Here is a 22,948-nt window from a genome sequence, read left to right as displayed (position 1 = left end):
TACTAATACAACACACTACCTTGTTGAAAAATTAAATATGATGCTGAGTATCACCCTAGCTGTAGACTAAAAATTCTGTTTATATACTCCACAGCCACATGTTTCTTTGACTTCACATATGCCAGCAGCGCTAAACAGAGCAGGGCCTCTAACCCTGGGGCTGAGACACGAAGTGGTCACTTGTTCTGCACAGCAATCGTCCCTGAACCTCTTCTGTGTTTCATATTCTATTGCTTTGGGCCTAAGGCACATTTAACTTCAATAAGTTCAAAGTTTAGTACAGATTTTTTCAATCTGTACTAAAGCATTGCAGCCAATCAGAGCAATGTTTTCATTCTGAGTGAGTAAGGGCATGTGTTTCATGCTCCTTTTTCTCCTGCTCTTCTTGGGGAATGCAGGATGGCTTTAAAGATACAGAGCTTGTTGACATGACAATAAGAACCATGCAAGGTGAAGAGCTAGGTCTGGCAGAGTTTGAACCATATTCTCCTGAGAATGGTGCCTTTCAAGTTCTGCCTCTCAGCAGACTATCAGCAGATTTCCTGACTATGCCTGGGTAACATCCTGGGAAATCCAAGGGGGCTGATGCTGAAACCACGCCAGCAGCAATTTTGGAATCTAAACAGTTTATCAGTTTGCTAGAGCTCAAGTATTCTCCCTCCCTTAAGCCCAGTACAGATACAGTTTATAGATATTACCCTTCTTCTAATATCTACAGCAAATATTAGGAGAATCACAGAGTTATCTTGAATCCAGGGTAAAAACTGAAAGAAAAAAAAATCCCCTTATAATTATATAAACTAACACCTGTAGCTTCCCACTGACCCCTTGGCAAGCTATATTTGCTACGACAGGTGGAAAAGGAAAGAGGTTTTCTGCAGAGTTTCACTGGAAAGTAGAGGTGATGACACTTTTCTTGCAAAACATGCAAGTTGAAATTTTTATGTTCTTAACACCAGATAATGAGCTAACATTTTTTCTACTTCCTTCATATGTAACTACATCTTTCTAATGCTTCTACCTTCCAAACACTCATCTGACTTCTGTTCTCATACTTATTTAATCATCAGTTCTCACTATCACTTGCTAGAAATTGAATATTTCTATCCTATGCTTTTGAGCTAAGTATTTTCTGAACAGAAAAAACCCAAACCTTTCATCATTAAATAGCTAATATAATTCATAACATTTAATTGTTGCAAAACTTAGCACTCCGCTTCAGAAATATGATTTTAAAGTTCTGGATCTAAATGAAGATCTGATTATGGTATGAACATTACTCAAACAAGCATAGTAACTAAAACTGACACTATATTTTCAATTGCACTTAATTCGAATATCACAGTCTTACTCTTCTCACACAAACTTCTAAAGTGTAATGGTATATTTTCTGCAGGGTCATGTGACTAAGGATCTTAAGAATATCAGGACTCTCAAAGTGACTAGATCTTTTTCTGGTCAAGTAAACATCTCATCACAGGTACCTACTTAGCAGGATAATGATGCAGAGGAGAATGGCCACCAGTGCCCCCGTGCTGAGGCCGGCAGGGAGCAGCAAGGCCTCAGCGCTGCAGGACTGCATGTTGCCCCGGCTGTCACAGGCACACACGCGGATGGTCAGCGTGCCCGTGCTGCTCTGGATCGGGTAGTCGTTGTCAAATATAATGATCGGCAGAAGATAGGTACTCGTCTTACTACGGCTGTATCCATTTCTTCTGGTCATAATTCCTGCTGTGTTATCTAGAATGGAAACACAGAATCGATAAATGTTTCTGAATTAAGTTTTATGTGACATAGAGGAGGGGGACATTGGGGTCAGCACTTACCTTTGTTGTCTACAACAGAGAAGTTTGGGTGAACAGCAAATTCTGGCACCAACTCAAAGAAAAATTTGTGTCCTCGAGGAGGCTGATCTCTGTCAATTGCACTCACAGTCTGTATGAGCTATAAAGAAAAGAGTATTTCATGCTATTTTAGAAATCTTGTGTTTCAATTCTCTGCTTTTCATGTCCTGTAAAAATCCAATGAATCTCTATCTGAAGACAAAACTGATGTCTTAAGCCAAATGTTTCCCACATAACTACAGTAGAGGTTACAGTAAACAAATTATTTTATGGTTTAAATACATAACAAAGGATGAAAAAAGGGTCCAGTCCTCACTGCAGAACAGCCATGTGCTTTGATTTGTACTCAATATCTTGCAGTGATACAGAAACATTTGCCCTTCTGAATAAGCCATAAACCTCCTGTGGCTTCATGTAGCAATGACAGAGAGTGCTGTGTAAACCAGTTGTTAAGTGGGTCTAATTCTCAATCCACCTCATCTGCTCCTGGCGATAAATTGGAGTACTGCACTGGCAGGATTTTCGGTTCTCCTGGGGTAATAAAAAGAGAAGCTTTACTCCCTCCTAAATTGAAACCTCTGGCTGTGGAGCTTAATAGCTGCCCTAACAAGGCCACTCAAGCCCAGCTGGGAAAGAGTGATAATAGTGCCAGAAAAGGGTCAGAATAGAATGGGCTGAAAAAAAAGAGAGGCTTCAGCAGTACCTCTGCATTGCATACGGTTTCCCGTTGCATCAAAACGTGCAAATGTGTGCACTTGGGTTTATGTAGACACACATAAATGCTAACAATTTGACTCTTTTTTTAATCTATCTGCTGCTGGACTGGCAGAGAGGCTAAAGGAAACATCTGCAGAGCTGAGGAAGGAAAAGTTACATGGGAACAACTGTGGTTTATGAATTGACTTGCAACACTTAACACCGTGCCACACTGCGTGAGTCACAGTAACTCCAGAAAGCTCTGTGAGTGGCTGTTCTGTCATTTGCCCTTCCTGGTGGGTGTCACACTAGAGAGTAACCTATAGTCCACCTTGGCTTGCGAGGACAGGTTTGCATTCAGTCACAAGATGACAAAACCAGTAGCATAAGAATAGGAGTGAGTCTCAACTAAGGATGCTATAACTCAGTACAGGTTCATTCCTATGGCACTTAAAAGCAGAATGACTTCACCAGCCAGACATTTTTCTTTCAAAGCCAAGAGGGAGCCAATGACTGTCTTGGGGTTCAGGTGTTTCCAGTGTTCAGGGTGGCTTGAAATCCCACAGATATCAAAGCCACTTGTTATCAAAGACTTTGTTTTTCTCTTATTTCCAGAGAAGGTGCAGCTTGACTTCTTCCAGAAATACAGTAATTGACAACTAGCACTAATATAATCTATAAACTTTGTGCCAATCAAATAAGGAATTCCTTTTTCATATATATGATCTCAGAACATTGACCTTAATGGGACTTGAGGATACAGTTAAGTTTTGGAAAGTATTTAGTATCTCACAGAATGAATCATTATATCAAAGTGTTTTTTTGCTGTTACAATTCAGAAACTTGCTACTGCTAGTGCTGTACTGCACCACAAATATTCAACCCATTTTTTCTAGCTAACTTTGGATAATTTGATTACAATTAATAATATTGAATTATAATTTTTAAAACCCCAAAACAACAACAACAAAAAAAAAAAAACAAAATAAAAAAAAAAAAACCAAAACAACCCACCCAAAACACAACACACAGAAGTAGTTGAGGGGTCTGAGTTTAGCTCATTCACTTTCCAACAGCTCCTTCTAAAAAAAGTACAAGATTTTTTTATAATTTCTTTTTATTTTTGAGGTATATTGAGCAACTTGAATGGTAATTTGTAAACATCAGCCTTGCACAAGAGGATGTGACTATGCTCAAAGCAGGATTATGAAGTTTTTCTGAGTGTAATTAGAGTAATAACTACATATAAAAATCTCTTCACTTTTAAAGCATTTAATGTGCATTGATCTTTTGATTTGCTTTTTTAAAAATAATTTTTAGCTATTTCATAAGATTAGTCAAATCCTTGGTTATGGTCAAGGATCCTGTTTAGAGTGTTTCTACATTGTAATTTTTGTCAATAATTTTCTAATGTTCAATTGCTTTTGTCTTTCCTGTAATCTGCTTCTGAGAGTTTTAGTACAGAAAGCAAGACCAGGATTTGGTTTAATTTTAGTTTTCCACAGTTTAAAATATGCTAAAAAAAAAAACCCAAAATATTTTGAGTGGGCTAAGACACCAAGTTTAAATGAGAAAATTTTCCTTTCACATTAGCACAAGTTTGAAAATACAGAAGAAATAGAAAAGTACCAGGCAGAAGAGAGAATTAGAGTAAGCGACAACATTTGTTCTGTTTACAGTTACTTGCTGAAAAACACAAGGAGAAAATATCCTGCTGAAATAACTATCAGAAAATATAGTTGGGTATCTTGGGTCTTTTTGAGATGTAATCATTCAGTGTTTGTAGGGTTTGAATCCCTTCATGTGTAAATCACATAGAGAAATACAATTGTACCAGGCACAGAAGAATCTAATTACAACAAATAATTATTGTTGAGGGTAAGGCTGAAGAATAAAAAAAAACAACCTCATTACCTGATCTAACAATTGGCAACATGAATTGAGAACCAGCTGTTTGCCTACCAGAAAAAAAAAAGGAGATTAAAAGAACAATGAGAAACCATGATTGCAGGTGAAGTGTTCCAAATGATGAACAGGTGAAAGGAAATTAGAAATCTTATCTAATTAAGGAAATTTTTTTTCAGTTATACAGCTGTAAATAAAAGACGATGTCAGTGATAATCACCACAGAAATGAAAGTAATCTGGCTATTTTTAAGTAAGTATTTATATGAAGAAAATCTAGTACTCTTCTGTGTACATTTTGTGATTTAATTTCAGAAATATATTCACCCATTTTGATGCATTTATGGACATTGAGTTATGATCACTTTTCATCAGGACTTGAGAGCAAGGTTTCTGATGTTGTAAGATTTATGACGGAAGAGTTATTTCAAGAAATTTACTTTTACTCAAATATATTTCAATCAGATCAATCTTAGAGAAACTAAAACCAGTCTCATTATTTTCTTTCTTTCATTCCTTCCCATGTGAATGAGAACATTTTATAAAATACAGCAGTATTGTCACCATTTTCAGGGCTACCTATGCATGTGCATGAGTACTTCTGTGTATTTAAAAAAAAAACAGTGTCATACTCTCGAGTGGATCTTAATGGGTCATTTCAAGTCTTTGAAGTCACTTTTCTTTGAGGGTAATGAAAATTTAAACATGGGCATTGACATTAAGTTTTCTCTTTTACATTCAGGACAAGATATTTGTAGCAGTTTGACAATGTTAAATGAGTAGCAAGAAGAATTATTCCCAATCGAAACTTTTTTTAAGGATCTTGGGACCAGTGCTCATTTAACCATGCTCTTTAGCAGTGCTCTGACAATGACTGGTGTCTTGGGAAAGTTGTTAGTTGATATCTTTATCAATGACATAGGCATTGAGATCAAGTGCATCCTCAGCAAGTTTGCAGATAACCCGAGGCTGAGTGGTATGGTTGACACAACAGAAGGAAGAGATCTTGTCCAGAGAAACCTGGGAAATCTTGAGAAATTGACCTATGAGAATCTCACAAAGTTCAACAAATCCAAGTACAAGGTGCTGCACATGGGCCAGGCCAATCCTAAACAAGAGCACAGAATGGGAGAAGATGTCATTGACAGTAGCCTTGCAGAGAAGAACTTGAGGGTTCTGGTGTATGAAAAGCAGGACATGAGCCAAAAATATGCACTCAGAGCCCAGAAGGCCAACTGTATCCTGGGCTGCATCAAGAGAGGAGTGGCCAGCAGGTCAAAGGAAGTGATTCTGCTGTTCTGCTCTTCCCTTGTGAGATCCCACCTGGAGTGCTGAATTCAGGTCTGGAGTCTTAACCATATGTGGACCTACTGGGGTGAGTCCAAAGTAGGGGAACAAAGATGGTTAGGGATATGAAGCACCTGTCCTATAAAGACAGGATGAGAGAGTTGGGGTTGTTCAGTATGGAGAAGAGAAGGCTCTAGAAAGATCTTATTGTCATCCTACAGTACTTTAAGAGGGCTTATAAAAGAGTGGAAGATTGAATTCTTACACAGGCAGATGGGGATAGGAAAAGGGGAAACGATTTTTAACTATAAGAGGAAAGATTTAGATTAGATATTAGAAAGGAATTCTTCACTCAAAGGAAAGTGAGACACTAAACCAAGTAGCCCAGAGACACTGTGAATGATCCATCCCTGGAAGTGTGCCAAGCGAGAATGGATGGACCCCTGAGCAACCCAACCAGTCTAGTGGGTCACATTCCTGGCCATGGCCAGGTTGTTCCAGGGTTGGAACAAGATCATCTTTAAGGTGCTTTTCAATCCAAGTCATTGTATGATTCCATGATTCTATTTATTTCTTTCATGATGAAGGCAGAGATTCTGCTAAAGGCTTTGGACCCATTTTCCACTGAAATAATTTTTTTCAAGCATTGAAATACTACACTTATAATCCTGTTTCGTATTGCTTGGTTTGCTTGACCTGGATGCTGTAATTTTAGGACTTGCACCACAGTCAAAACTATGATTGTAGTTTATGTTCAGGCTATTTTATAGTTATTCTTACTCATGCCTGAAAAAGTGGTTGGGGGTGAGTGGACTGCCTAGAGAAAAAGATTCCTTTTATATATCTCTTACATCCTTAGGCAAAGGCTGCTCTTCAAGTTGTTTTAAGGACAGCAAGCAAGTAGAAGCTAGGTGGGAGAATTCTGAATTAGGAAGGGTCTCTGTGTACTTCAGAGCATGCTGTTAGCATTCCTAAGGCTGCACTTGTATACACAGAAAGCTGCACAAGTAGAAGGCTTTGGTTGCAGGCTCAGCATTGGGAATGCCTTTAAAAGAAATATAGGAACCATTAAAGCAAATGTTAAGCTTTATCAGCACAGAGGTCAGCACCATCTGGACACTTTTATCACAGGTTTTTCAGTGTGTGCTGGCTTGGCATGTCATGCAAATAAATGGCTGTTGCACCTTGGCTCCAGGGTGTACTCTTTAAAAGCTACAGCCACATGATTCGAAAAGTTCCTTGGAGAAACATGAACAAGATGAGGTCCACGGGTGGGCACATGCAATGTGTTTTCAGGTTAAACATTACTACTAATAAAACAAAACCTGAGACAAATAGAAGGTTTGCAAAGAATTTTGCTGCTACTTCTTTTCAAAACTGTAGTGCATTGGTGGTTGTTGTTTTATTTCTACACCTGTTTCTTTTTTCAAAATTCCTTCTTTCAAAATTCACTATATATGGTGAAAAATAATGTCACTTTCACATAAATTTGAAGATGGTCAGTGTTGTAGATCTCCTTTCTGAAGGAAATCAGAAATAACTAATAATAATTAAAATAATAATTGTTAAATACAACAAGATTAACATATACCATAAAAATTGTACTTCCAGTCACAAACACCACTAGAGAAAGCTATTGTTAAGGTAGAGACACTAACAAATACTGAATTTTTTTTTGTTTCTGTATGTAACACAAGAGAGAAGGAGGCTTTTAGTCCACTTGAAGCATTTGGGCTTTTATTTTTAGTTGAATCATGCTCTTAGTTAAACCTGGTTGTTGTACAACAGAGAAATATACTTTAAAGTATCTCTAAGCACTTGAGAAAGAAATGTCTAGGAAATGTTAGTGTTTATTTTTGTCTAACATTTTTTAACAAGTGATATAGAAGAGAACAGAAATTCTGGATCTCAAATCACTGACTTTTTTGAAACTTATTGAACTTGTTTGGTGCTGCAAGTGTTTCTCTAGGAATCTGAAAAGACCTCACCACTTTGTCTGCAATAAACTATGCAGAAAAAATCATGCGAGAGAAGCTATGAATGGCAATCATGAGAACAATGTGTGCAAATGTTACAGGGAAATGATGGAAAACTAGCTTTTTTTCGCCTATCCTTTCTTCATCTTGCCTCTTTTCCTGCCTGTATGATCTGGTAGGGTCAATGACTAACTAACCTTGAATATATTACTAACAGCAAGCATAAATATGTAGAATGAAGGTTATGTGAAAGATGTGATGATATGGCCCATAGGAGTGCTTCAAAATCAATTCAGCTGTCAGTGGATGCCCATCTTGTCATTATGCAGCCTGAGTGATCACATAGATTTTTACACATAGATTTTTATTAACCTTAGACACATTTCTAGGCTATACCCCTGTAAGGTGCTAGCTGCAGAAAACAGCCTCCATCATGCATGAGCAAGCTTGAAGAGATGCCTGCCACTTAACAAAACTTCACATTCAGTAATGCAAAGCAGTTTGGTTTCCTGATCTTGGCTCTGTTCCACAAATGTGTTGGCAGTTTTATGCAGGACTCAATGCTTATCAAAAGTTGGAAAACTCTTACTTCAATTCTTACTTAAAAAGACAGACTGTTAGCATGGGTCTGTCACTGAAATAACCCAAAAAGTGTCTACCTAGTGAAGCAGCTACAACGTATATAAAGTCATGACTGATAATTAGCAATTCACTCTTGAGAAAAAGTGATCTCCCTCTGCTCTATTTTAAAAAGAGAGGGAGGGTGTGGAGAGTAGTGAAAAGAAAAATCAGCCAGGTCTCTGAAGGAGAAAACAAACTTTCTACATTCTGATATCTGAAAGCCTGTGAATGGCAGGAAAGAATATTGCCTCAGAGGGGAAAAATAGTGACCCAGGTTGTCTTCTTGATGGATGTTGAAATTAGATAAATTTTTGCCAACAATAAACTATGCAATAAAATATGGAGCTAAATTTTTACCAACAAGTTTTTCAGCTAAATCAGTCTCCTTCTCATGTATATCTTCCTTGTTTCCATGGAGAGTACTCGTCCTCTAATCCAGCTAAAAAGACCCAATTAATTCCTGTGACAAGGGCATGAGAGAGCTTGTACCAAAGCCTTCCCCACAACAGTCCCTGGGGCTTCAGGATTAGGGGTTTTTAAATTGCACAAGAGGAAGTCTGCTCCCTGCTTTTCTTTAGCCTGTGTACTAGCCAATGGAATAAGAGTCTTGTGGTGACAAATGTGTTTCAGCCTAATGAGCATAAATTTTTATTAAGTCTTTGTGATAGGGTTTCTCCCCATTGTTGCCTGGAGACAAAAGAGTAGGAGAAACTCTGTAGAATTTTCTTTCCTCTGACCCTCCGAAGGCTATCTGAAAACCACGAGTGAAGCCTCTAATATCTATTGATGCTGAGAATGAGAAATGGTGGCAGAGAACAATATTTGATCATTCTGATGCTTCTTGATGCACCTGAGACTTAGAGAGCAGTGTGACTAATAACTGGTCTCAGTTAAAAAAAACAAACCAAAAACCCAAAAAAACAACAAACTAAATATATTTATCTTCTCAGTCTGATTCTTTTGTTATGGTACCAGATGCAGAAGCAGTGCTGTAATGTGTAAAGAAGCAATAATGATTATAATGAAAAAGCTTATTTAGGCTATCTCTAAAATAGGTTAGAATAGTAGTAAATGAACACATTTCTATTTCTCTTATATTATACAGGGACTGCTAGACATGAGAAATACAGGTTCTCTGGAACTTAGCACCCTTGGCCAAAACATTCAGGTTCATATTTCTATATTCATTGCTATATTAAGCACCAAAATAAAAGTGTTGTCATGTATCGAAGGTAGTCTCTTTTCTGAAATACTAAGTCAATTACACATAAATGTCCAGATACGAACTCAGGTGCCTCTCTTGAAGACCTCAGCTGTTAACAAACAGAAAACCAAAATGGATCTCCATTTTTCTGTAGCTATACTTGCTGCACACTCTATTTCTAGTATCTTTGTGGGATTTTCCAATGAGGGAAAATAATTGCTGAAATTACACTGGTAAATTAGATGTGTGGGAGATCTGGTAAACAACATGCATACCTATCTAATGAGTCTCTGTCATATATGTTATTAGGTAAGCACAGAATTTACCAGAAAGATAAATGATACTTCATACATTCATGGATATTTCACCAAGTATGCTAGACTAGATGGAAATTGGATTAAGGAAATTGACAGCCAGTATGCCTGGACTGAACTTCTTCAAATATATGACAAATACTGTGTTTGCTGGTTGGCAAAATTGCACAAGATTAATTTCAATTAGATCTTAATTTCTAAGCTTTTGAACATTTCTTTGTGTTATGCAAATAAAATACATTATTCACTTTTCTACCAGTCATCACACTGAGATTTTAAGATTTATTTACCTCAATTTTGTCTTGTGTAATGAGATATCGTTGCACTAACAGAATTTAGGTTCTACAGCAGCTGTTTGAACTTAATGGCTAGAATTATCTGAATGCATTCAGCATGAAAAAAAGCAGCTGAAAAGACATAAAGTAAAACTCTATGGGTCTAATAGCCAAAAGCTGGGAGAATTTTTGTACTTTCTGTAAGACTTGAACTGTATTCTTATGTGGCAATTTATGTCACTGGTTAAGACAGGATGATGTGATTATAAACCTTAGTTGTTGTGAAAAGCACTTTTTTCATTTTTTCTGGTATGATAATTCCTTCTACTGTTTTAATTTAATTCATCACTTCCTTTGATGTGTATATTCATCTATTTATATAATTTACATGAAAAATAGTAAAACATTTTTTAAAAAAAGAATGAAAAAATTGTCAAATACCTCTTCAAAGGGACATAATTTTTTAATCAAAGCATCCTCTTCCGTTAACCCATTTTGCCTGAATTCTGATATTATGTTTAACAAATGAAAAATAAATAGAATCTTATGCAGTCTCCCTACAATCTATTATATCATCTTTTTCTCCTTTTTTTTTTCTTTTTCTATCTGTTAAACAATTCATAAAACATCACTTGAATTGGATCTCAATTGAGCAAGAGCATATGTTCTTGCTCTGCATAGAATTCTGCAATACCTGAAAAGCTAAACTCATCTCAGGTACCATCTATGCTACCTTCAGTGAAGCCTCTGTGATTTAAGTAAACACTGGCAGAAAATCAGGTAAAACATGAGCATGATTCCTGATGTGTATCCATATTACTCATCTTCGTAAAGTCTTTGAAGAGTACGTGGTCACTGTGCTCTAAAGAAAAGCAAAATATTGTACATTCTGATCCTTTCCACATATTTTTCATGAAACCAGACAGTTTTGTCTGGATGATGACAGTCTAAAGCTACTGAGACATGAGGATAGACCTAAGCTGTTCTTAGGGCTTCATCCTGGCTTGTCTCTCCTAGACTAGGACCCACACATGCTTGTGCTAGTGAAAATAATGATCTCAACCTTTTTTCCTCCAAAAAATTAATCAGTCTGGAGAAGAGGCTCATGCATGAGCCATTTTGGAGAGATAATCTTAAAGTACCCTATCTGCTGCTAAATCCAGTTCCTTTGTAAATACTTTCAGAAAACAATCTTCACAGGATTTAAAACTTAAGGACTGACTGGCATTAGCATAAATAGATGATGTAATGGCAGGAATATTAAGACATTTTCATAATTTGCTGGGTCTGAATTCTCTTGTTTGTCTACTTACTCAAATCCAAATTATCACTTTGTTTTATCTTCAGTTTTTTTCTTGTCTCTTTCTCTTAGAATTTTACAGAATTCTGAGGTAGTTTAGAAAGGAGTATATATTACCTTTGACCAGACTCGACTCAATAGCAGACCTAGTTTTAACCTACAATAGAAAGTTGCATTGTCCTTTATTTTTGAAAAAGTTTGGTTTACACATCATCTTAACTGAGACATAATAAAGATTTTCCTGCTTCATGTACTTGAAGGTGTTGCTACATTAACTAAGCCAATTATAAAAATCCATAAATAAATAAAATTATTGTACAATATAAAACATTTTGCATCATTATGCAAAACTATGTTGGAAAAATATTTTCTGATATTAGAAATTAAAAACCACCTTAAAGTACCGTTTTTTATGTATAAAAACATTTTTTATGTTTTTATAATATTCTAATACAATAGCATATCCTATGCTATTGTATTAGGATATTATTCTTTATCTTCTATGTTCTTTTTTGAATCAACTTTTTTTGCAGAAGATAGGAAATGAAGAGGCTGGGTTAGTCTACTGCTGTTCAAACCAATATGTTGAAGTCTTCATGATGGCACTGCAGGATAGTTTCCTTATAAGTTCTTTGTAATATAAGTATTGTTTACCTGTCCTGCTTTTGCATTTTCACAAACAAATGTTTCATAGTAGTTGGCAAACTCTGGTGCATGATCATTTATGTCTAAAATCCGTATGAAGACAGGTATCTGGCTACTTTGTTTAGGATTATCTGAAAAAAAAATATATATATTACAATACAAACAGATATGTATATGAAAATAATTCAATACTTTTTTTTTCCAATATAGACCAGAAATTTTCAATTTTCTTAATTTACTAAAACAATACATTTAATTTTCTGATGACATATATTACATATACATGAAAGTCCTATTTATAATTGAAACAAGTTTTTCTACTATTTTCTATATATATGTATGTATTTATAATATAAAGTATGCTTAAATTGATTTATTAAAAACAGGTCACTCCATTGTTATGGAGTTGTATTCTTTACAGGAGTTCAGCAAATAATTTGTTGCAAAAGTTGTTCCATGAGACTGAGCTGTTAAGAACATTTACTTTTCAAATCAATAAAGCAGTAAAAGTTTCAGTGAACAACACCACCACCAAAAGCACACGCAAACACAAAACCATGAAAAACCCAAACCAAAGTTGTCCTTCCTCCCATAACTGTAAAAACCAAAATAATAAAATTATTTATCCAGGATATGGTCATCAATCAATCTTCAAAAACCTCCCAACTCAAGGTATTGCCAGAAAGGATTCTCACACTATGCATATTGAAAATGTAGAACATGTTTGCCCAAACAATGAAAATAATTTAAGAGGAAAAGGTAAAAGATATAAATCTTTCTGAAAATGGTGATATGATTAATCTCTCCATATTACCCAACTCTCAGACTCTTAAGCATATTGACTCCAGGGGAATCTATAGGAGAATAAAGGAAGGCAGAAAAATTTTTCACTAAAATCAGTCTGTTTCCCCCTTTGTGGTATTGCATTTTATTTAAATGGTATGCTCTGTCTCACCCCTCCAAAATGTATGGTATATTCTAAGCCTGTGGTCCTGCCATGACCATCATGACCTGTAATCCCATTGGCCCAAGTCTGATTCCGCGCCCACTTCAATCTCCCTCTTAAACCTTGCAAGCCAGACCAGTCGCTCTCTTAGCCTTTCTCCTCTCTTAGCCCCTTTTCCTCCCCTCTTGTCCCTACCCTAGGCTCTCCCTCTCCCCTCCCCTTTCCCTCTTGATAACCACCATGCTTCTCCCGGGGATGGGACCCGCAATAAACCCTCATCTAATCAGCACCCTCAGAAGCCATGTGGAGTCTCCTTGCCTGCCCGCTGCTGCCAGCCAACTCACAGCCTAGGGGGCCCTCCGGGGCACCACGGGGTGCCCCCCTCCCCAAAAAAACTACATCACCCCTTGGATGATTTTGCTTCAAAAAAAAAGGTAGGCAGGACGGATTCAGCCTGAAAGTATCTAACAGAATAGTAAAGAATCCAGGTGAAAGATTAAGCCCAGGGTTTACTTCAGATACGGAGGGCAAAAAATTTCCCAAGTCTTGACTTCAATCAAAGCCATTTTCTGAGATAAGTTAAATCACTTGGGATAAAGCATAATTTTTTCTCATTTACAGAGGTTATTCTGACAATGTATTTGTATGCCAGGGACATTTTTTCTCCTCTTACCCCAAGGATTTTCCCGGAGACTTAGCTTGGGATAGAGCCAGTCCATCACACCTGCACCAAATTATTTGATGTGAATTCTCAAGGAATTGGTTAACTTACCTAATGTATATTGTACATGGTGTTGTTGAGCCTGAGAGTTCCTAAATATCTTTGTAAAAATTGGCAAAACATGCCTTAAAATAATAAATTGGACTTTTCTATGTGTGTTTAAAGATGTCTTGTCTATCAATAATATCTGGATAAGCGTAAAACTAATGAAACAAGCTAAGTCATAGAAGGTGTAGAATTTAATTATTTTCACAGTTCAAATATTCCTCTGAGATAAATTTTATCTTCATCTTACTGATTTCAGTTGCTATGACAGTGATGTTGTGCCAGGGAGTTTCTTCTCGGTCAAGTGGCTTTGAGAGGAATAAGGATCCATTTCCTGAATAGATGTTGAATATTCTGTCAAGGTCAGTGTGTCGATCTACAGAATATCTGTCAAGATACAGTAAAACTGAGCATCACGATCTCCCGAAGCAGTCTCCAGTTTAGCTCACAGCCACCTCTAAAAGTTTTCCAATTTTAACTGTGCTTAATCAAGAATGTTTTCTTTACAATTGACCTAAGCTTTCCCATAACTACCTGCATGCTATAAATATTAGAAACAATTTAAGACTAGTGAGGAGTATGAAGAGCAAATTATTATGTGGGTGGTTTTTAGATTGATAACTGAAATTACATTTTAGCTCATAATGTGAATTTTGGAATAATAATTAAAAGTGAACTTTTTTAGATAAGATTTTTCGCAAACTAATTGTTTGTTAGAGAACTCTGTCACCAAGGGATACATATTGCAGACACAAGGAAGTATCAGTTTAAAATATCTAGTTTTGAGGTGTAACAAGGACCACAAAACTTGAGGGGAAGAATCTTTCAATTGCTTGTTCTTTGAGATGAAACTTCTTAAATCTTGCTTTGTGATACTTGCCTTTGCTTTGTTGTTACCCAGTGAGGTAAAACTTGGTTTACAGCTGTTTTTTTAATCAGCCTAGTAGCTGGCAGTCATTATCAGGTTAAATTGAGATTTTATACATATTTTACTTAGAAAATACTTTATTTTCCTCCTCCTCTCACACCTCCTACCTCAACACATACTGCTGTAGGACAGAAAGCTTGTTCAGAAATGCAGAGATCAATTTTCATAATCGTTTGCATGGTAAGTAGACAAATTTAAGTGTTGTATTTGTCACTGCAGATAATAATAGCAGTTTGGTAACAATTACAGCAATTTCACAGCACTGAACTCTTACTTCTAATTGTTATTACTTTCTTGCAGTCATTTCTTATTCAATATACTGTGATCATTAAATAGTTAAGTTATGGAACACGGATGTTATGTACAGAAGTGTGACTTATCAAGCATCAGGGAGCACAGAAATACAAAATTTTGAATGTTTTAAATAGTATAAAAGAATAATTTTATGAACAGCTTGGTGCAACTACTAGAACATGCTGGCAATTAAATGCTGACATCTCCTTTCTTTTACCTGGTTCCTGTAGAATGCTCTCAAAAAGCGTTCTCTGAACCTCTTATGGTGCTAATTGTATTTGCCTTCACAAACTCACAAAGATCTTTCTCTTGGACACTTTCTGAGAGCCCCCATGTGCTTAATTACCCAAACAGCCTCTTTCTACTTTGCAATCTCATCATTCTCTGTTGACCAACATATAAAGAATTTTATATTGTATAATGGCTTACTTTATTGCATTCTTTGCTATATCTGGATCTTGGGCTACAACCTGCCCAATAATGCTTCCTTCCTTGGCATCTTCATCTACCTCTATTAAATACCAGGGTCTGCTGAACACTGGAGGTTCATCAATGTCTTCAACAGAAATTTTGACAAAAGCCGTGTCTTTGAATGGCCCCAGCTGAAGAAAACGAGGATCAGGATGAGTGTTGCTTGCTTCTACTTTTAGGGTATATAACACCTTGTTTTCAAAATCCAGATGCTGAGGAGCAAATAAGAATAATAATAATAAAGAAAATTACATCACTTTACAAAAAAAATGTGAGTAAGTTTTACAGTCTGAATCAAAAGATGAAACATTTTTAGGAGCAAAAGCTCAAAATTTTAATCCATCTTGGAGAAGATGGAGTATATGAGATCTTATTCTAGACATTAAAATTAAGGATTATTATAGGATAACAAGGCAGTTATGATCCCTCTGCCTATTAATTGTTCAGGTACCTGAAAAAAACCAAGAGGCTTTGACTTATATAAAAATAAAAAGATAGAAAAATGGAAGTTTTACCCAGTCCACAGCAAGGACTTGTGTAAAGTCTTATTTGTCTCATCTCATTGGCAATAAAAAGAGCAATTATTCCAGTTCTTAAACTATCTCTGTCCTATTTATCTTTTCTTTATTTTCTTTTACCCATTACCATCTACCTGTGCCTGTTTGGCACTAGGAACAAACCAGAGTTGTCCCTGGTCTCTGTGTTCCTGAGTAAAAAGAAAATCTGTGAAGTTTAATTTTCAATCCATGTGACACATCATGCATATCCATATATGTATATGTAGGTAGACCTTCATAGATACATATGCATAAAGAAGTATATGTGTTTCCCAATATGTTTATAGATTGGCAAATTTTATTTACAGGTAGTTATCAATTAATGTTACTGACATATTTAATAACACTAAAATCAAACAAAGTGTTCAGAGTTTAAGAGGCTGAATTCTGAAAAGCAACCAATAAATTTGTCAGACATGGTACTTTGAATTAAATTTCTGTGAATGCCTTTGCTCTTTGGAGTTTCACTGACATCATATGTAACAAGTGAAATATCACCAAGACTGGACTTAAACCAAGACAGATTTTAGGTACTGGAGATAACTTGCTATTGAACAGATTAGAGAAGGGAGAGTTTAGTCTTGGACGTGCAAATTCATCAAGCTCCAGGTAAGCCTACCACTCTTGTAAGTCTTAGCACAGCAATCAGCTGATAAACCCTACTGTGAACTGAACCTCTCCAAGTTTTCACAGCCCTAATTTGAAAGTACTGTGTGTGAGAGTCTATATATTGAACAGACAGCAGCCCCTGAAATATTGCTTTATGTGAAGTGACATGCCAGTAAATTTCCCTTGAGACTTGAAAATAACAGATACCTGCTGAAGAAAGAGAAGAACAAAACTAATACAACAGCTCCTTGGCAGCCTGACCTCTTGTGAGATCTACCCTCCCTTCCCCTGGAAAAAGAAAAATAACCGTAACACCTGAAGAGCTAAGTACATATAAAAGAGAGGGAGAAAAAGTAAACCTTTTTGACAGTTATAATCCCTTCCTGTGTGTCCTTGTCAGTGATGATATCAAACATGTCTGATCCATCCCCATTGGAGATGCTATACTCAATCTCTGCATTTTCTCCCACATCGGGGTCATTGGCTTTAATTCTGCCAAGAGGAGTCCCAGGTGGTGCAGATTCAGGAGAGCTGAACTGGTAGGAGCCTAGAAAAGCAAAATCAAACATTTATTGTTTTGAGAAACATTTTTTTTTCTGAATAAAAATTATTTCAATTTCACCTAGATTTTTAAAAGTAACTAGAAGTTCTAAACACTGTAAGAAAAATGCTGCTAGTCATCACACTAAACTTTAAAAAAGGATTTGGAGTTGATTGAGAAACTGTCAAAAAAATTCAAGTTATTCTTCAGAGCCATATAACACTGCGTTTCTTCTTTGTTTTTTTCTTCAGTTTTAAGAGACAAAGAAGGTGCCAAATAGTAAGATACCAGTTCTTACTCTGATTATTAGCAGTATATATCGTTTTTTTTCCTGTAGAAATCCTCCTAGATATATTTAGAAATAGGAAATAATTTTGTTTTTTCTCTTAAAGTTGTTCTCAAACAAGAGTTGTAGAAATAAGTGAGGATTTTGGAAAGACACTAAAATTGAATAGCCTTTTCTTTTAATTACTTTTAAATATATCCCAGTAAGTGTTCTGTTTGAAAATAATAAATTTATCTGTTATTGCTAATACATGCTAAAGAGTCATGGTAAAGGGCATATCTTCATGATAATTGGTATTGCTATTTTTATAATCAGGGTCTTCTAGAAAGAAATCTGATTACACAGACCCTTTACTCTTGCTTGTGTGTATGAAAAGAGAATTCATACATATTTTCTGACAACATTTTTTTTTAAAAAATTCTAATTTTAAAGCCATGCTGTAGCAGAAAAACTATTAATCAGATGGATTTCTTCACCAGCAAGAAGCAGACATAGAAGGTATTTCCTCACTAGCAAGACAAAACAAATTTCAAATTCAGTATTTTCTGTTATTTGTTACCAAAAAAAGTAAAAAAAATTCCAAACACATCTGATGGGTTCAGATTTTGCACATGCCAGAATCTGATGTTTCTTTTGATCTGTTTTTTCATGTAAATTCATATTACTTTACCAAGTGAAGTAGTAGCACTGGAGAAATAACTTAAGAATCTGACAAAATTAGCACTTAATAAAGTGTACAACCTTTATTCAAAGGACCTGAAGTGGACACATATAAATGATATTGTCTTGTAGTAAAGTACAATCAACTCTGTTTGTTGCAACAACCCTATTTCCTCTATTTATATGCCCTTTTAAGACACCTAAAGGATCCTGACATGACCCCGTTGTCGGTCACTTCGGGGCTGCCCCTCCGCTGTTTGCCGACCCGGGGCTGGCCGGGGTTCACTGGGAGGCACCCAGAGAGACAGAGACAATCCATTTAAGACAAGGAATATATCAAAATTCTAAGTGCAGAATGAGTTTCTGTCCCCAGTTGTAAAGACTAAGTACAAAAGAGAGTTCCTGAAATTACCTTATATTTATATATATGTGTAGCAAAATGGAAGCTAATGCTTGATGCTAAATTGTGATTGCTGTTACAAATTCAAGGTTGTAAGTGAAAACTCAGCAGCAGCCTGTTTTTCTGTGATCCACAGACTAAAATGCATATTGTTCCCTCAAACCAGTCTGCAAATGGGATGAAAGGTAGGATTCCTGGCAGCTAAACCATGAGTTTCAAGCCCTGAACCCTTGACAAATTCAAGGGTTTGGCCAATGAGCCAGATCTACCATAAGAACAGATTCAGGCATGGTACTTATTGCTCCTTCCAGATAAATACCACCCTTCAGTGCTTTTTTGTTTGGAAGCATTCTTATTTTTGTGGAGCTGTGTGAATGCTACACATTTCAGCATGTGAGATGGCTATTTGGTTTAGACTACAATAGAATTCAAATATGTAATGTTTTTATTGCAGTACCAGTTTAATTCCATTTAGGTCTATGTCTTCTAATTTTGCACAACTACTTATAGGAAACTAAACAAAACAGAAAATGCTTCTTCTTGATGCAGACTGAACAACCACTACTTCACAGTGCCATTTTACTTTCTCCAGTCCCACTAAGAAATTGATTTTTGACTCTTACATATCTTGATATTGACTGGCATTGCTTGCAACTGCTGTTCACCCTCTACTTTGGGCAACAGTTTTACTTATAGTTGATTCACATAAGAGAAAATGGAAGATAAATATTTTCATAACAAGCAAACTTCCAGAACAGGTATTTTTTTGAAAGTGTACCCCTCTTCATAACTACCTAATAAGGAATCAAATCTGCCTGATATTTCTCTTTCTCTGATTTCCTAGAAAATATTAAAAAACACCCTGCTGAGGAGAAAGAAAATGAGAGGGAAGAATCATCAGCACAACTGAAACTGCAGCATTGGAAGATCCCACAGCAGACCTTCTGTAGGCCACACAAAGTGTTTCAGTGATGTTCAAGGTAGAATACTAGGGGGACATTGTATGAAGCTTCAAATGTCAAATTGTGTAAATTTCTCTAAAAAGTATCCATCACAAAAAAAAAAAAAAAAACCCAAAAAAAACAACTTTCATAGACTTGAGGCTTCTGTTAATTTTGAAAGAAAAGCAACATTAAGAACACAAGCTAAGAGGACTGGAAACCTTAAAATATTTTGCAGTTCTATACATTCTTCATTCTTTCTTTTATCTTATTTTATTTTATTCAACAGTGAGGCTTACAAGGCAATGTGCCACCATAAATTATAGTTTAGGTTCCAGAATTCCTATTTGCCAAAATATTATAGGCTGCATCATGCTATACCTTTTTAAGAAGTATCCCCTCATGAAGTCGAACAGGAAGTTCAGTTAAAAATTGATGTTTGAATTTACCGTGTGAAGGTGATTCTCATCAAGTGAACTCTGCATGGGATTTGAAATTATATTTCTTTATGAGGGTTGCAGTACTTTCCCTCCCCTCTCTTCTTTTAAAACAATGTGTTATCATGGATAGAGATTAAAACAGTAATTTATAATTCCAAAGATCCATTCTTCCATGCTCTCAGAATTTTCCAATATTTTTTTTAAAATCTGCACTATGTTGAACAGTTTGTCCTATTCTGGTTGCACTTATTGCCATGGTACTGAAGTGCTTTTCAAGTCCAGGAGAGCATTTTATAAATCAGCTCTCTTTGTTCAGTCCTTAGTGGATCTGTAAAGAGAGCCAGGTCTCTCATCAGTGTGAACAAGCAATTCAAATTTTATTATGTCGACACTTTTCTGGCAGGCACTGAACTGAGGCTGCAAATTTCTCCTATCTGCAGCCTATCAAACAGTTATCAGACACTGACTGTAACAACATGAGATTAGATTTAAACACTGGCCTAGGATAAAAAGTCTTTTGTAGGGTATTACTCTGAAGCTTTCTGTGTTGTGCAGCCTTCTGCTGTTTGCTATTTTTTTTTTCTTGTACAAAGATATTTTTAAAAACCTTATTTTATTGTGTTAGACTGGCCTAGATTATCAAAATCATTCCAGAACTGAGCACAAATTACTAGCATGTAAACCAAATGCTTAGACTGCCAGCAGAACAAATGACCTGATCAACTCTGCCTGTTCAAGTCAGAACATTAGAAAACCTGCAATGTATTTGCTTGCTTCAACACAAGAAACTAAAAGTGATTTCAAGAGCAGGTCCTTATATTTTGTAATTAAATTCCTCTAAAGTCCCTGCAGTTGGCCTAAATTATTGTTACCGTTTATATTTCTGTAAGCAGAGTAAGAATGAGAAGTTTATCACTCCAACAAATAATTTGATATTAAAAAAATGTAGGCAGAGATTCCCATTTGCCTTGGGATGCTGCAAAATAAACAGACACAGCAGTGGGCAAGTACTACAAAAACAGTGATAAAAAAACCCAAAACCAAAAGAAAACAAAACAAAAACACCAAAAAACCAAACCAAAATAAACAAACAAAAAAAACTTGCACAAAACTTCAAGATGGCCAAAGCAAACCAGCTGATTTTTGAGAGGTTCTTGGAAAACTGAACTATTAGACGCTCCATACTCTGGGGGAAGCGAGGTGGATTGTCGTTGACATCAGTCAGTGTGATGTTCACGGTGGTGGTCCCTGATAGTCCTCCCATCTGGCCTCCCATGTCTTTAGCCTGGATGACCACTTGGTATTGCTCCCTGTTTTCTCTGCTCATGTCTGGTAAAGCAGTCTTGATTATGCCTTGAAGGAGTGAAAAAAAAAAAAACAGAGATAGAGTGGTGAAGGAGAAGCCCCATCCATTATAATCCCAGAGCTCTTAGATGGATTCATGTCAGATACTCTGTGCAGATGATAATCCACAGCAATCACAACAAGGTACACTGCAATAAACCTTTCAGTCTATGGATGATTTAATGTGATTTTAGAGAAAAAAGACAAAAAAATATAACAGACATTATTCAATGATTTTGTTTTGCTAAATCAATTTGATTATTCTTTTAATGACAAAAATACCAATATGTTCATTGAATTAATGAAATTTTGCAATTTCTATCCCCAGTTATTATTTACTATATTGTGTAATCTTCAACCCTGGTGACATTTTGATATTGTAGCACAAGGCTGAACTCTAACATGCCCAGTACTCATTATTCTGGGCTGTAATAGATCATTGATTTTGATGCTCAGTGATGTCTGCAGTAAGTCAGCTGGAGTTGCAGCTAAGAAAAAAATTGGACAAGAGTCTAAAATTATTTTCGAAAAAATTATTTCGGGGTGTCCAATTTGAAGGATTTCATAACTGTAATTTGAATATGTCAGACACTTTTGCAGTACAAAAAAAAAAAAAGTCTCAGGTGAGAAAACCAAAAGTTTTCTGTACTGTACAAAAAAGTGCTGTACACCACTTTTCATTAAACTTCCTTTTTGAAAATGAAGAAGAGCTTTTTATTTTTATTTTTATTTAGAAGACTGGTGGCTTTTCAAAGCTGGAGTGAGCAGAGCTTTCTCCTGTGAAGTGGTAAATGTAAGCATAGTATCCTTTTCTGCTTGAAGGATTCACAGCACTTCCTTTTCTTTCTCAGAAGATGGCTTTCATTATAGGCTCAGTTTGATATTACACACAAAAAAAAAAAAAAAAGGCAACCCTGGAAAATTTATACTTCTAGCAAGTGAGTGAAATAAAGAAAAAACCTTTGCAGCTTAGTGGTTATGACATTTATGTCTGAGCCAGGATTACCAGGTTCTGATTATCATACCTAGGCTTGCTAATACATGTAACATAAAACAGCAAATTGGATTAAAATGAAAAATAATCCCTGAACTAAAGATGAGAGTCTTGGGTGTTTCCCTTACTGTCTGCCTGCCTAAACACCTGCTGCCATCAGTTATTGCCCGAGTAGTACTGGTCCTGTTTCCCTGCTCACCACTGGTAATGATCTTTGAGTAGGGGACTGGAGAAAAGAGAAAAAAAAAGAGAGATTGAAAAAGGGGGGAAACCCAAACACTTTTATCCAATGCAACTTCTTTATGCTCCCTTTTAAAATTGTAGCTGTGTCATTAATTATCTTTTGAATATTATGTCTTTGCTGTATTTAGAAAAAAAAACCCAAATTGTTTCAACAGAAAGTTAGCCATCATCTGAGCACTCTCAATGGATTAGGAATTTCAGGGATTATGGACAGAATTGCACTTAAATTCTCAGTTAGAAAACCAGAATAATTTTGATAATATGCAAGAAAAACTAATGCAATGCCTACTGAGTCTTGAGTGCCTTAGGATCAGATATTTGGAAGAGGAGAGTTCTGGTGACACTTTCTTTTCTGAACACTAATTTTGAGTAATAGATATCCAAAATTTTTTTTTTTTTTTTTTTTTTTTTATAGCTTGTGCTTGTTTTTTATCCAATTTCTTGCATAACAGTGAAAAAGGC

General features: G+C 36.0%; 1 protein-coding gene across 2 annotated transcripts in view; it reads right to left on the bottom strand.

The window, feature by feature from the left end:
• CDH9 (cadherin 9) overlaps positions 1-22,948 on the bottom strand; it is a 67,505-nt gene that overhangs the window by 2,154 nt on the left and 42,403 nt on the right. For both annotated transcript variants that reach the window (XM_041412973.1, XM_041412981.1), the window contains 7 exons: positions 21,091-21,258; positions 16,997-17,184; positions 15,430-15,683; positions 14,029-14,165; positions 12,076-12,197; positions 1,827-1,944; positions 1,489-1,740 (listed from right to left, as the gene is read on the bottom strand). In XM_041412973.1, coding sequence (XP_041268907.1) covers positions 1,489-1,740; positions 1,827-1,944; positions 12,076-12,197; positions 14,029-14,165; positions 15,430-15,683; positions 16,997-17,184; positions 21,091-21,258 — 1,239 coding nt within the window. The remainder of the gene's footprint in view (positions 1-1,488; positions 1,741-1,826; positions 1,945-12,075; positions 12,198-14,028; positions 14,166-15,429; positions 15,684-16,996; positions 17,185-21,090; positions 21,259-22,948) is intronic.

This window comes from Onychostruthus taczanowskii, unplaced genomic scaffold, assembly GCF_017590055.1.
Source record: "Onychostruthus taczanowskii isolate IOZ18803 unplaced genomic scaffold, ASM1759005v1 scaffold102, whole genome shotgun sequence".
NCBI lineage: Eukaryota > Metazoa > Chordata > Aves > Passeriformes > Passeridae > Onychostruthus > Onychostruthus taczanowskii.
Note: the sequence above shows the minus strand (reverse complement) of the source record. Positions and strands in the feature narration are given on the sequence as shown.